At 50.8% G+C, this 14,974-nt stretch overlaps 1 protein-coding gene and 2 long non-coding RNA genes across 4 annotated transcripts; 1 reads left to right on the plus strand and 2 right to left on the minus strand.

Moving 5' to 3' along the window:
* Positions 1-1,403: 1,403 nt before the first annotated feature.
* Positions 1,404-3,933, minus strand: LOC148001620 (uncharacterized). Its single transcript, XR_015635941.1, has 2 exons — positions 3,782-3,933; positions 1,404-3,321 (listed from the first exon to the last, which is right to left on the minus strand). It is a non-coding gene; the product is annotated as an uncharacterized LOC148001620 (long non-coding RNA).
* Positions 3,934-4,009: 76 nt separating this feature from the next.
* Positions 4,010-11,961, plus strand: Chi3l1 (chitinase 3 like 1; the record flags this gene model as incomplete). Of its 2 annotated transcripts, NM_001309820.1 has the most annotated exon segments (11): positions 4,293-4,342; positions 4,345-4,392; positions 4,642-4,671; positions 5,441-5,642; positions 6,083-6,139; positions 7,015-7,165; positions 8,305-8,426; positions 9,788-9,911; positions 10,406-10,588; positions 11,105-11,221; positions 11,369-11,961. In NM_001309820.1, coding segments are annotated over 10 exon segments (1,175 nt in total), but the record flags the coding sequence as incomplete, so codon positions are not given.
* On the minus strand, positions 10,691-14,759 carry LOC148001621 (uncharacterized). The gene is made up of 4 exons (XR_015635942.1): positions 14,700-14,759; positions 13,786-13,926; positions 13,326-13,456; positions 10,691-10,905 (listed from the first exon to the last, which is right to left on the minus strand). It is a non-coding gene; the product is annotated as an uncharacterized LOC148001621 (long non-coding RNA).
* Positions 14,760-14,974: the final 215 nt, after the last annotated feature.

A 14,974-nucleotide genomic window follows, 5' to 3' on the forward strand; every position in this document is an offset into this window, starting at 1 on the left:
GAGACAGGTGGTGGTAAGCCATGGGACCCCTAGCTATTAAGTGCTGCCGAGGTAACCTTCTCAGAGAGGGACTATGACAATGTTACTTTCATATAGATTGAATGTTGCCCAAGGAGCCCTCCCAGGGAAGAACTGTGACAATGTTACTTTCATACAGAGTGAATGCTGCCCCGGTAGCTCTTGGGGGGGTGGGGGGCACTATGACAATGTTACTTTCATATAGATTGAATGTTGCCCAAGGAGCCCTCCCAGGGAAGAACTGTGACAATGTTACTTTCATACAGAGTGAATGCTGCCCCGGTAGCTCTTGGGGGGGTGGGGGGCACTATGACAATGTTACCTGCATATAGAGCTTGTGGAATTAATAAGCTAAGCTTAAGGGCTCACGGGACCAAAAGGCTTATGCCAATACAAACCCACGAGAGACCTTCTAACAAAAGAAGACATGAAAGCAGGCAGCTTTTTCTTTCTGTTCTGTGCCCTCTTGAGCTACTTCCGGTTGGCCTACTCCATACTGTCTCCATCAGAAATGGGAGGAAGTCTTCCTCACAGAGCCTCAAACAGGAGGACACATCTCAATGGCTACCACTGCTGTCAATCATCTTTGTTTCAAAAAAGCCTGTCTCTTTAAAGAAACCTGCAGTGAGCTTTGCCACCCAGAGTCTAATTTAGGACTGGGCCATTCTTGTCTGGTTATCTTACAGCATAGGCTGAGAAGGTTTTGAGCAAGGGAGGGGGAGAGAGGCCCCTCCAGGGAAGGCTGGGAATGTGTCCTGGATAATATCTGACTAAGACAGATGGGGGGGGCCTACCTCTTCCCAAGGTGCTGGGCAAATGTTAAGTACTGTTAAAGCACCTTTAATAATCTTAAAATCGCCTATTGTGTTAGTGATTAATCCTTATTGTAAGTACTCCTCCTGATGTCAATTCTCTTGTAAATAAGCAAAGATATTAAGGGAAAGGGCATTATGACTCCCTAATTAGCAGCTGTTGGGTTTCCCCTTGATGCAAAAAGACCATCAGTCTAAAAACCAGTCAGCTGGGAGGACAGCAGTAATGCGTGTCTTTAGTCCCAGCTCTCAGGAAGCAAAGGCAGGAGAGTCTCTGTGAGTTGAAGGCCAGCCTGGTCTACATAGGAAGTTCCAGGACAGCCAGAGCCACACAGTGAAAGCCCATACAAACCAATAAACAAACAGGAGAGCTAGTCGACCCTTATGCCATTCTGGATCCCTTCCATTCGCCTTGATAAAAGTGCACAATAATCACAGTTGGTGGTTTGGACTCCTGAAGGCCCAGTGTTGGCCAGAGCTGTTTCAAACATTGTTAACCTTGGTAAACTCGAGATGACCCTTTGTCTTAGTTAGGGTTTCACTGCTGTGAACAGACACCATGACCAAAGCAACTCTTATAAGGACAATATTTTATTGGGGCTGGCTTCCAGGTTCAGAGATTCAGTCCATTATCATCAGGGTGGGATCATGGCAGCATCCAGGCAGGCATGGTGCAGGAGGAGCTGAGAGTTCTACATCTTCATCTGAAGGCTGCTAGCAGAATACTGGCTTCCAGGCAACTAGGATGAGGGTCTTAAAGCCCACGCCCACAGTGACACACCTACTCCAACAAGGCCACACCCACTCCAACAGGGCCACACCTCCAAATAGTGCCTCTCCCTGAGCCAAGCATATACAAACCATCACACCCATCAACCATCTTCACCTCATCCAGAAGGGAGCACATCCTTTCCTGGCCTAGCTGAAGGATTAATGTTTTCAGTGAAGCCACAAATCCCCATTCCATGTGAGGTGTTCTGTGATTGGCCCAAACACTCCTTCCATGCCTATATGTGTGACTGTTTAGGCCCTGTGACTTGGCTGAGAGACATCCTGCCATGCTGGCTCTGGTTGTTGGAACTTTAGGCCCAGTGAGAAACTTCTCTTGCAGTTCTTTGCTTGTCTGATTTTAGTAGTGAGGGCTGAGCTGGTGGAACAAGAGAAAAGTACCAAAGACAGCAGAAATGGGGCGGCCGAGGGGCAGTGGCGGGGCAGTGGCAGCCATGAGGCAGCGGGCAGGCTAAATCAGCTACTGCTTAACAGAAGAGAAGGCGGAGCTGAACGGGCAGAACCTCAAAAGCATCGAGCGAGCGACCTAACAGCGGAAGAAAAGACAGTTGAATAGTGTGAGAGACCAGCTAGTGCAGAAAACGGGGAGGGGGGGTGTTGGAAATAGGGAAGACAGAGAGCTGGGGCGGAAGGCTCAGAGAAAACACTACAGGCCCTGGTCACTGGAAGGGTTCCAAAGAGCTGTTAAGCTTGTAAGCATCAAGGGTCTCAGATACCCAAGGCCAAGAAGTACAACCCTAACCTCTGTCAACACCTGAGGAATCTTGATGCTTTCGCCAGCCTGGAGGGCAGGAGGCTGCCTGCCGCTGTCAAAGGATAAGGGACCCATGGCTTGGCACAAGGGCTGTAATACCTGTGGAGCTCAGGGCCTAGTCCTGGAGTCCTGAGGAGAGCTGTAGTCTGGAAGATTCCACTTGCTGTTTTTCTGCCTGCTACCACCGCTGCCAACCTGCCGACCAATGCTGAGAGCCCCGGAAGCTACTAAAGACCCACACTGGAAGAACTCCTTGCCTTCCAAGGAGTTCTATTCAGGCAGAGCCAGAGGACCTCAGAGTGCTGACTGGTAGCACCATCACTACCTGGGGCAGAGATGGGGGCGGAGGGGTGGATAACAACAAGGGACTTGACTTGGAAGCCGTCTCTTTAGTCCACTTTCATTCACTGTCTACTACTTGTGTGTTATATATGGTCTGCAAAGGATGGAATTACCCTCCATCTTGAGCCCCCTCCCAACACACACACACACACACACACACACACACACACACACACACACACAGAGAGAGAGAGAGAGAGAGAGAGAGAGAAAGAGAGAGATAGAGCCAGAGACAGACAGACAGACAGAGACAGAGAGAGACAGTGAGAGACAGAGAGACAGAGAGACAGACAGAGACAGAGAGAGACAAATAGAGACAGAGACAGAGACAGAGACAGAATCAGTCCATAAACAGGGACCAGAGCACACACTTTCTCTAAGACACATTTTTGTTCCAGTGCCTTGTTGTTGTGTTGTTGTTGTTGTTGTTGTTGTGTTGTTGTTGTTGTTGTCATCGTCGTCCTCAGGTCTTTTGGGGTTTTTGCTTCTTTGTTGTTGCTGCTGTTTAAGTGAACATGGCAGGCCGCACCAGTAATCCCAGCACTCAGGAGAGGAGCTCGGGAGGGCTGTAAGTCTGAGGCCTGCCTGAGCTGTCACGGGGCTTGTCTTGGAAGAACAAGAGAAATGTTAGCTCAGAGGGCAGAAGCCAGGCCCCACAGGGCTGAGTATTTCCCTCCCCTCAGCTCCACTTTTCACCACTAAGAGCCCTGGAAGCTGCTGCAGGGTTTCGAGTGGGATACCTCATTGGGTTTGGGTTCCCAAAGCATCCCTAAGAGGAGAGGCCATATTGATCTGAGAGATTGCTACCACGGCTCCCAGGAGAATCCACCTCTGGCTGTTGTTGCCCCCATTTCTATTCTGCATCACCTCACCAGTCTCCAGCTCACAGAGGAAGGAGCCTCCCTCCCTCCTCTGCACTGGCATTCAAAGGAGGAGGAGACAACCTCAGGGCTCAGAGCCTTCTCTGGAATTTCTCTCTCCCGTCCCAATTTCCCAGATTCAATAATCAGCAATTGCTAAAAGGAGGGTTTGGGAACCCCTTCTCCAGTCCCCAAGGCTCTCTTACCTAAACTCTGGGCCAGGTATGGAAACAGTCAAGAGACAGAGAAAAAAAAAAAAACTGAGGAGGAGGCCAAGCAACATAATGGTGGCCTTGTTTGAGTGCCGGGGCTTACATAACCCAATTGTGCTTGCTTCAACCTGGCGGAAGGCCTGAACAGAGAGAGGGCTGGAGCTGCAGACAGGAGCTGCCGGGAATGCTGGGAGACTACTGGCAAGAAGTAAGCCGTAGGAAGAGGTCACAGGAAGCATTTGGAGATGTGACTGTCACACCCAGGGAGGCCCTCGATCACCACCCCTATGACCCTTCAGCTGCCAGGTACTGCAAGACTTGGCCCAAGGCTTTCAAAACTCCAGGGTTTCCCAATCCTCCCCTAGTGACTCTCCACCCCACTGGCCAGCCACTGGGCTTACACACACACACACACACACACACACACACACAGTTCCTGTAAGGAGGACTGTTTGGGGGGTGGGGGAGTGGAGTGGGATGGGATGGGTATAAGAAGGAGGTGTAGAGTATAAGGAAGAGGCCCTGAACAGGAAACTGGGTGCTACGAGAAGCTGTCATGTGCACCTCTGCTGAAGCCAGGATGGGCATGAGGGTAGCACTGACAGGTATGTGGGCTGCAGACTTTTCAGGCTAAAGGGCCCAGATTTCCCGAAGACCTACTGCATAGGGGGCCCAGCCTTCTACCTGCCAGGAGGGGGGAGGGGGAGGGGAGGGAAGGGGGAGAGGAGGGGGAAGGTGGAGACAGCAGAACTTGAAAGGGAGGAAGGAAAGGAGGATGGGACCTGGGGAGGGGGCAAGAGGAGGAGTAGGTATCCGTCCCCTGCTACCAGGTCTGACCCTGGATTTCCCCACAGGCTTTGCGGTCCTGATGCTGCTCCAGAGCTGTGAGTACCCACCTCCTCTCCCTCCTGGAGGAGGTCTTATCAGGAAAGAATACTCTTCCAGTTTCTTCTAGGGCCCACAAGGCTCGGGATTACTTGTTCGGCCAAGGTGGTGTTGGATATATATATGTACACACACACACACACACACACACACACACACACACACACTGCTTTAGTGGGAGAACCACTCCCATGTAGTTGAACTTTTTCAAAATAACAAACTTTAAAAGGCTCGGATTTAGTGAAGACTTCCGTAAACTGCCCTAGAGAACAAGTATCAGGAGCTACAGGGATGCGTGAGGCCTGCTGTTTCCTTCCATGACCAACTAACTCCATTTACAGCAGGGGGAATTAGAAGTATAGGAGAGGACATGCTTCCTAAGCCCCTGTGGTAATGAGCCCCAGCTCGGAGACTGCCACTTTACATCAGATAGGGTCACTCCCACCAAGAGACCCACAAAGTCAATCTTTAATCCAAGGCCACCCCCCTCCCTGTAGGGCAGGGCCTATAGGCCTATAGGCAGGGCATCTGATTTAGGATGTCACAGCCAGGCCTCTGTGCTTTTTGGAAGCCACTGCCTCCAGGAAGTCCTCCGTCCTTGGACTGAGTCACACTTCACCCTCGCTCATTAGCTTGCGTCAGGCAAGAAGAGACCAGCCCACTCCTTTCCTTTAAGATTTTTTTCATTTTGCTCAACACTGTCCCACGCCCTGGCCCACACCGGCATGCCATATTGGTACTCCGTCCCACCTCAGATTTCTCCTTCAGGCTCTGCGTACAAGTTGGTCTGCTACTACACCAACTGGTCCCAGTACCGGGAAGGCAATGGGAGCTGCTTCCCAGACGCCCTCGACCATTCCCTGTGCACCCATATCATCTACAGCTTTGCCAACATCAGCAACAACAAGCTCAGCACATCGGAGTGGAATGACGTAACCCTGTATGGCATGCTGAATACTCTCAAGACCAGGTTGGAGCACAAGCGGACCAGGGGAGGGGAGGATGGACAGAGTGCTGGGCTGGACCGGAAGAGCCATAGTCCAAGGAACGTCCTGGGGAGGATAGCCAGAGGTCCTTGGCTTCAGTAGGAGGAAGTCCTGGGCGGGTGATGGGCTGTGACAAGGAGCACCACTGAGGGCCCAGGGAAGGGGTTTCTCTCATCCCCGTAGTAGCTCTGTGAGCGTGATACCACTGTGGACTCCTTTGCCTCTCATTCCTTGGCTTCCCCTCTGTGGGGAACCTCTGAGTCACTTCATGAAGCCTGTGCCTGTTTAGAACATCTGTGTCAGGGGCAGGCACTTAATCCATCCCTCCCTGCAAGCAAGAACTCTCCTATGATCGGCAGACCTGGGGTCCCCGGTGTCATTGTCAGCTTCACTCCACCCCTGCTCTCATTACCCTGCTCCATAGAAACCCCAGACTGAAGACACTGCTGTCTGTTGGAGGATGGAGCTTTGGCTCAGAAAGGTAGGATTCATGGCTGGGGCACGTGGAGCAGAGAGGTAGAGGGACGAGGCTTGATGTTGACAGTTCCTCTACTCCACTCTCGCGGGACAGAGAGACTTTAGTGTTGGTTGCCTTACGCATATTTGAAAAACCAGGGCCAGAGAGGAAGAGGGACTTACCAAAAACCGCCAAGTGGATATTTGTTTCCTTCAATGCTTTTTTTGTTTTTAAAGAACATCTGATAACTTGCCAGGCTTGACTCAAATTTACTGCATCATAGTTCAGGCTAGCCTCAAACTCTGGGCAATACTTCTGCCTTGACCCCCAAATGCTGTGATTATAGGCATGCACCAGTGCACCCCTCTCTTGCAAAGCTCTTCTTACTACAACTCAGGCATGAGAGCAAACTCCACGTTACTGCCACAAAGGCTGAAAGTGTGGGAAGAAAGCAATGGGACAGGGAAAGGGTTGACACTGTTAGCTGAGCCTTGGAGTAGTCAAAGAAGAACGGGGACAGCAAGGGGGTGGACTGGCTGTAATAATTCCTGTGGATTGAGTGCTTACAGTGCTGGAGCCCTTTCCCTGGGGGTTGGAGGACCACCAGGCCCCTCCCCTGTTGTTCTCTTCTCCACAACAACAAGTTTTACAGTTACCCCATTTTACAGACAAGTAAGTGCGAGTCAGGGAACTGTTCCAAATAGCAGGCCAGCCTGGGACACTAGAAATGCCTGGCTCCTAAGCACATACCTCTCTAAGTTCCCAGACTGGATGCCTCTCCCACGAAGCTCTCCTAGATCTGTCAGTTCAGGTCTCCTGCTCCCAAGCCCTGGGAATCCTGTTGTAGGGCCAGGGTCCCTGGCACGTGGGTGTGCTCACTCTGCAGGGTTTTATCCTAGATTTTCCAGGATTGTCTCCAACGCTAAGAGTCGCAAGACTTTCGTCCAGTCGGTAGCTCCCTTCCTGCGGACCTATGGCTTTGATGGACTGGATCTCGCCTGGCTCTACCCGGGCCCGAAAGACAAGCAACATTTTACCACACTGATCAAGGTGCTTGGCATTGGGCAGAGGTGGGAAGGGAACATCAGCATATGGCTAATGAAACGCTCTCCCTCTCCCTCTCCCTCTCCCTCTCCCTCTCCCTCTCCCTCTCCCTCTCCCTCTCCCTCTCCCTCTCCCTCTCCCTCTCCCTCTCTCCCTCTTCCTCTCTCTTCCTCCAAGAACCTCCCAGAAATGAGCTAAGGGCTTCTGCACCTGTTAGAACCACTGTGGGTGGTGGGGGCGGAGCCCTAAGAGGCCAGATCCAGTGGCTGAGCAGGGCGCCCACTTAGTGAGATGTCTACTGTCTACTGTCCAGCTCTCCAACTGATGCCACCAGCTACCCAACATGTGCCCAGCTCAATCTGGGGCTCCAAGCACCTCGAGTTTTCAGAGGCAGAGAGATGGTGTAAACAAGCCATCTGCAGTCCCACGGTGAATCTCTGCGATCTTGGAATTTCATGTAAAAGAAAATGTAGACTGAGGGGCACATGTCCTCCAAGATCATCACCCACCATATGATGTCCTCTCCAGGACAGGGTGTCCTTAAGTGCTAACGGGTGTGCATTGGGTTTAAGGATGATGTTGGTCCAAACCATATTGAGTATATCTATGCATGTTTGAGTATGTGTATGTGTATGTGTATATGTGGGGGGGTTGAATGTGCATGTGCATAGGGACATGCATATATGTATAAAACATTCATAAAGGCCAACCTCAGTTGTCAGGCCTCAGGCTCTATCCACCTCATTTTGTTCTTTTGAGATAAGGGTTCTCACTGGACTAGAACTTACCACTGGCTAGGAAGTGCCAGGGATCTGCTTGCCTCTGTTTCCCCAGTGCTGAGATTACAAGCACACACCACTATGTCTGGCATTTTATTCTTTACGTGTGGGTTCTGGGGGCCAAACTCAGGTCCTCGTACCTTATAGACTAAGCCATTTCCCCAGCTCTCAAATGATATCTCAGTAAAAGCATGAGGTTACCTGAGGAGGGGACTGTGGCAGATCACTCATTCTGCCTGAGCTCTAAGCATGACCTGCAGGTGGGGATGGTCAGCAAGGTACCCAGGACCTTGGTCCCCCCCCCCCCCACATAAATCTCTCTCATGGGCCTGGCCCCTTTTGCTTACCTGTGTCCCTCTCAACCAGGAACTGAAGGCGGAATTCACAAAGGAAGTCCAGCCAGGCACAGAGAAACTCCTGCTCAGTGCTGCCGTGTCAGCAGGAAAGGTGACCCTTGACAGTGGCTATGATGTTGCCCAGATAGCCCAGTAAGTTTCTTGCCCTGGTTGCCCCTTAGAAGCTCTTCAGGCCACACCTTCCCCACCCTGCCCTCTCATCCCATGAATACTTAGGAGTCCCAAAATATATTGGTATATAAACCTCTCCGCTCTCTGCAACTCAGTTTCCCATCCCTTAAGTGGGCCACAATGAGACTTTATTTCCTTTTCCGCTTGGAATGACATTGGTTTGGAAGAGGTAGTAGAAAGAATTATACGGTTCACCTGCCATTCCAGGGTGCTCTCTTTATGCTAAGCAAAATGCTAGATCCGCGAGAGGCAACCCGCAATGAGAAAACATCGAGCGTTAGAATGCAGAGGGACGCAGTCCCCTTTCCAGTACCCTTCCCTTTACACATGAGTTTGAACTGCCAGCAGCCACAACACATCTCTTCCAAGGGCACAGCCAAGTCCATGGGAAACCCAGGAGCAAGGAGCAAGGATGTGAAATCTCCTTTAGAACCTTAGGGGTATAATTAATTAGTCTGGTGCTTTAACTGGTGGGTGGAAAAGAGGTGTTGTACCCATTGTGAAGCTCATACTACTACTGCCTTACACCTACAGCCTCTTCTCCATAGGGCTACTGAGCACTCCCTCCGCATGAGCGATGGAGGCTAAGCCAGCCTTTGGAACTTCTCCTTCCATGCTTTGTTGTTCATGGCACTTTTAACTGGCTTTTGCCACGACAAGCATGTCAGGAGTGGAGGCTGAGGTGAGGCAGAGGGTTCCAGTGCATGTATGTGCATTCATGGGTGTATGTATTTGTGCATGTGCATGTGTGTGCATGTATGCGGATGTGCATGTATGTGCGCCTGTGTGGATGTGTGCTTGTGTGCGCATGTGTTTATGTGTGTGCATGTACATGCATGTGTGTGCATGTTTGTGCACTGTGTGAATGTGCGTGTATTTATGTGTGCGTGTATGCGTGTATGGATGTGTGCTTGTGTGTATACATGTATGTGTTTATGTGTGAATGTGTGTGTATTTATGTGTGCATGAGGCTGTGTTATTTTGAAAAAGTTCAAATACATGGGAGTGGTTCTCCCACTAAAGTAGTGTGTGTGTGTGTGTATGTGTGTGTGTGTGTGTGTGTGTGTGTGTGTGTGTGTGTGTGTGTGTTGAGAGCCTTGGAGATTAGCCCATTCTCATCCTGAGGGCACCACCACAGTACAGAGCCCACACCTTGTATGCCCAAGAGAAGTGAACCAGTACTCAGGACAGAAGTCTCTGAAGCTACTGGGCTTTGAGTCAATGTCCCATTTCTCCGATGCTTGCTTCCCACATGCTGGGCCATGGCTGTGAAGTCAAGAACATCTCTAATTTCCCACTTTATCTCCAATTCCTTTTTTCAGACACCTAGATTTCATTAATCTCATGACCTATGATTTCCATGGAACCTGGCGCCACACCACAGGACATCACAGCCCCCTCTTCCGAGGCCAGCAGGACACTGGGCCTGACAGATTTAGCAATGTGGTGGGTTCCTGGAAGGAATATGGGGGAGTCACAAAGCCCTATCACCTGCCAGGGCACACACAACCTGTCTCCTCTTTTTCAATGCTTTTTTTTTTTTTTTTTGCAAGATATGTTAGGAAAGACGTTTCACAGATGGGGAAACTGAGGAAAACCTGGCAGTGTAGACCGAGTGCAGAATTAGGCGGAATGGAGAGAGGCTGGGGACTTAGTGGCAGGAGCCTAGCCTTAGCCTGTCATTTACTCGCTGTGTGAAAAGCCAGCCAGCCAATTTCTGTGTCTGCCACACATTAATAATCCCTTCTTGTACCCACGAGGAGCTTTTCAAGAACAAACCTTTAAAACTCATTTTTTTAACTGGCATTATCTGTCCCCAGAGGGACGGGGATTCCGAGCCTCACCATGTCACTGTCCCCGAAGCAGTATTCATTGTTCAACCCTATGTGCACACCACCCAGCCCAGCTAACAGTTCCTGCTGTCTCTGCCCTACCCCCAGGACTATGGTGTGGGGTACATGCTAAGGCTGGGAGCCCCCACCAACAAGCTAGTGATGGGTATCCCCACCTTTGGAAAGAGCTTCACTCTGGCATCTTCTGAGAATCAAGTGGGAGCTCCAATCTCAGGGTCAGGATTACCAGGCCGCTACACCAAGGAGAAAGGGACCCTCGCCTACTACGAGGTAATGATATTGCTTCACAGTCTACCCCAGCAAAGACAGGCCTTCCTCAGCACACACACTTTCTCCTTTGGGAATAAAAACATGGTCATTGACTCCAGCATTCCCTAGGAAAAGGGGTCGGGAGCTTAAGCCTTTTATTCCTGAAGGCCTCCACCAGGCACCAAACTCCTAAGATATTCCTCTGGCTTCAGACCTTGGGTCTTCATTCCAGTCCAGGAAAAGCAATGGTCAAGAGTCTGTGAGCGGTTCATCTACTCCTCTGCCGCTCCCAGTGGTCTGGGGCCAGCCCTGGGTGTCTGCTCACCTTCTTCAAGCCCCTGTTTAAGATGGAGGAGGCGATCAGATCTCTAAAGCCCTGGGGCAATCGGCAGCTGAACTCTGGGACATTTGCATCTGTTTTTCATAAATTTGCATGAAGCCAGCAGCCTGGAGCCTCAGGAGAAGGAAGCTACCAACTGAAGGATGGCTTCTACTGGCCAGACAAGCCTCCCACAGCTCCCTGTCCCCTTCTTTCAGATATGCGACTTCCTCAGAGGAGCTGAAGTACATAGAATTCTTGGCCAGCAGGTTCCCTTTGCTACCAAGGGCAACCAGTGGGTGGGGTATGATGACCCGGAGAGCGTCAAAAACAAGGTAGGTTTCGCCCGAAGCCACACCCCGGAACAAAGGATAGGTTGTATATTCCAAGCAGCTGGAGTACCGAGCTTGGATGTGTGGGAAGGGCTGGGGAAGGGCCCCAGAGTACAGTTTCCCAACACTTCATCCCACCTCCTCCACCAGGTGAAGTACCTGAAGAACAAGCAGCTGGCAGGAGCCATGGTGTGGGCAGTGGATTTGGATGATTTCCGGGGCTCCTTCTGTGGGCATAACGTACACTTCCCGCTCACCAACGCCATCAAGGAGGCCCTGGCTGTGGCTTAGCTCCCCCTTTCCCACATGCTCCCCCCACCCTCCGGCCAGGAGTCTGGTCACTTGTAATGCTAAGTCCCCCGACTGGGTGTCAGTTTCCCTCCCTTGGAACCTGTGTAGGGGGCCACAGCAGGCTCGGACCTGGTGAACAGGGAAATAGGGTAGGACGGTGGGATTGTGAAAGTCACCGTGTGAGATAGATACAGGTCATCCCTGTTAACGAATGCAAATTCTCAAGGCTCTTAACTCCCTTTCCCCTATCTCTCCCGACCAAAGGACACACCAATTTTGGCAAGTTATAGCATCAAGTAGGCACACATCTTACAGGATTCAGGGACCATACTAATTATACCTTCTGCAAAGCCCAACTTGAAACCTTCCCTTAGGAACTTAATCGTCTCTCTGTCCCACTTCCCTTTCCCTAATTCCACAGCTGCTCAATAAAGTGCCAGAGCTTAACAGTGTGCTATACTTGTGACCGTCTCTATGGGTACACGAGACGTGGCACTCACCTATCTTTTCTGGGTTTCTCTCTCTCTGAGACTTGGGAATCAGAGCTGACAGAGGTGGGGTCTTAATGCGATGTCCTGAGCCCTAAGGAGCCTCTATGGGAGGTGGGATCCTCGGATTGGGGGAAGGATAGGGTTTAACCTAAGCATAGCTGACAGCCACTGTCCTGCAGACTTCCAAAATTAAGTTCCTTATGGAAAGGCCTGGAAACAGTCTTAACCTTCTGACTCTTTAGAACAGTGGTTTTCAGCCTATGGGTCTTGAACCTTTTGGGGGTCGCATATCAGACATCCTGCATATCAGATATTTACACGATGATTCAGAACAGTAGACAAACTACAGTTATGAAGAAGCAATGAAATAATCTTCTGGTTGGTGGTCATCACAGCACGAGGAGCTGTATTAAAGGGTCGCAGCATTAGGAAGGTTGAGAAGCACTTCCCTAAAGAGTGGTGAGAGATGGGCACAGGATTGGGTTAGGAAGCCCAGGGACCCAGAACATTAGGGCCAGAAGGGAAGGCAGTGGCTTTCCATGCTATCCGGGGCTGGGTCTCCCTTGAGCGTTGGCCCTCTAGTCTCATACTCACAAGTGACCCGTAGCTTGTTATCTTAGAGGCAGTCCGCCCAACTGCTAGACTGAAAACTATCAACCGTCCAATGCTGTACCTGTCCCTGGCTCTGTACTTGTGCCCACTCCCCTCTCACTATTCAATCAGCTCATAAAGAAACCAAAGCTTTCCTGCCCAGGCTGGTCTGGAACGGTAAGAATGGAAGATCGAATGGCATTGGCTTCGAGACCAGCCATTTTCCAGTCTTTGTGTGTAGGAGACCCTCCCACCAGGGTCTTGTGAATTTCCAGGAGCCCAGACATGGCTTTCTTAAGGGAACCTGGATAAGATGTATTCTAAGCCAATTGGGATCTTATCTGTGGTTCTTTGGTGTTTGGATTTTCTGACTTGGGATAATCATTAGTTGACTTGGTGTCGGCGACTCTGCTCTGAGGCAGAAAGAAGGCAGTGTCGATCTGCTGCCCTGAAACCTGATCCAGCTGGAGCCAGGCACATGCAGCTGATTCCAAGGTTACCACTCAGCTAAAGGCAAGGTGCTTGGCCAGAGACTTAGGGGTAGAGGATACCTGGCATTTTGGGCTGGCCAGTGGGTCAAGCAGTTTCTAACTCCTGCCCACTGCCCACCCTACCACACGAGGTCTTTAAAACCCCAGACCTGTGAGTTCTCCTAGGAAATGCCCCCCTCCCCCCCTCTTCCCAGTTTGGGACAGGTTCTCCTGGCTGACTCAGGCTCCTGCCGAGTTACTCACATTCGGTTATAGCTGCAGAGTCAGAAGCCAGGGTGGAGATCGGTTCTCCCTACCCAGCACAACACTGAGTCACCTCACAGAGGACACGGACACCCAAGCAGAGTTGGACGCGGGCTCCTCAGGCCCTCCACCTGCATTCCACACAAAGACAGTCGGGGTTAAGAGGCAGCCACGATGCTGTGCCCCTGTCCTCAGGAAAGGCAAAAGCCAGAGTGCTGTTGACAGGCCTGAATAAATTACATGTTCATTTATTCCCGAATTGTGAGCTACGTCATGCCTGCTTAAGAGGGTGTGAGGGGTATTCATCTAATTTGAAGAGTTTATTGAAGTGTATTGAAGGGGAAACCTCAACGAGACTCTGGAGCCTCTTATAGTCACAACCATCCTGTCCCCTCAACCGGAGGCTGTCATTTTAGGCTACCCTTGGCCTCGCCTTTCTTTTGTTTGGCTTGCCACTTACGGATGCTCTTTGAAGATGAGAGTTCACGTGGCTCTGGATTTGGATTCCAAGGACGGCATGGTCACCATGTTTCTGTGATCTGCCCCTTGCTCCGTGAGAACAGCCATGGCTCCTCGCCGTCACCTGGCTTCTGCTTCAGAGCTACAGGAACGAACGTTCCAGTTGTTTATCCACCTGCTGTTCAAAGACAGCCATTTCCCTGAGCCTGGTGCTGTGCTGCAAGGGATACCTCTCGGCAAACAGTCTCGTCGTGTGTCCCGAGAGTCCAGAAAGCAGACGCTCAGAGCCACTGATCAGGCACACTGTTGGTACCACCAACTCGAGGCCTCGTCTTTTTCAAAGTCATTTCTCCTATCCCCACTCCCACCCACAGAGAAAATTTTGACTGCTCCTCCTCCTCCCTGACACATGGTATTTTCTGGATCTCAAATTATTACCAATCTTAACATCTTGAATAAATGAATCAGTGACTAGGAATTTGTCTGAACCTGCCCCGCTTCCCACACAAGGATTGTCTGTGCCCAGGTCCCTTTCTGAAGAGGCCAGGAGATTCAGGTCTGTCTGTCTGTCTTATCCTCAAAGGCCAGGATGCTCAGTAGTCTATGGGAAACTGAGGTCTGGGGATTAGTGTAAACAGAAGCTCTCCAGCCTTCCTGCAGAAACAGAACCCAGAGGGCTTTTTTGGTTCCTGCTACGGCTTGGATATTCTCTCTAAAACTCCTATAGTTGTTACTAACAGTATTAAAGGGGCAGGGCTTTTAAAAAGTGATTAGGCCATGGGATGCTTCCCTTGTGAATTGGTTAATATCATTGGTTAACTGGTTCGTTATCTCCAGAGTGGGAACTGGATAAAAAGCATGTGTTTCGTCCATTTTCCTCTGTCCGGCTTGTCTGTTCTCTGTATTCTGACTCACCACAAAGCTCTTCAGGAGGTGCGAGGGGCATGGTCTTCAACTTCTCCACCTCTAGAGCCTTGAAAAAGATCACCTCTATTATTTATAACTCACGAACCCTACAGTGCAATGTCACAACAGCGGAAGACTAATCACGGCAGTCCCCTTTCCCAGGACTCATGCTGGAGCACCTGCCTCTGGCCAGCCTCACCTCTGGCATCTCAGTTCTCACCTCCGTGGGGCCCTTAGCCTCACACGGTACACGTGGGAGTCCCCAGAGACTGTGGGGACCGAGA

The sequence above is a fragment of the Rattus norvegicus genome, chromosome 13 (genome assembly GCF_021556685.1).
Source record: "Rattus norvegicus strain SHRSP/BbbUtx chromosome 13, alternate assembly SHRSP_T2T, whole genome shotgun sequence".
Lineage (NCBI taxonomy): Eukaryota > Metazoa > Chordata > Mammalia > Rodentia > Muridae > Rattus > Rattus norvegicus.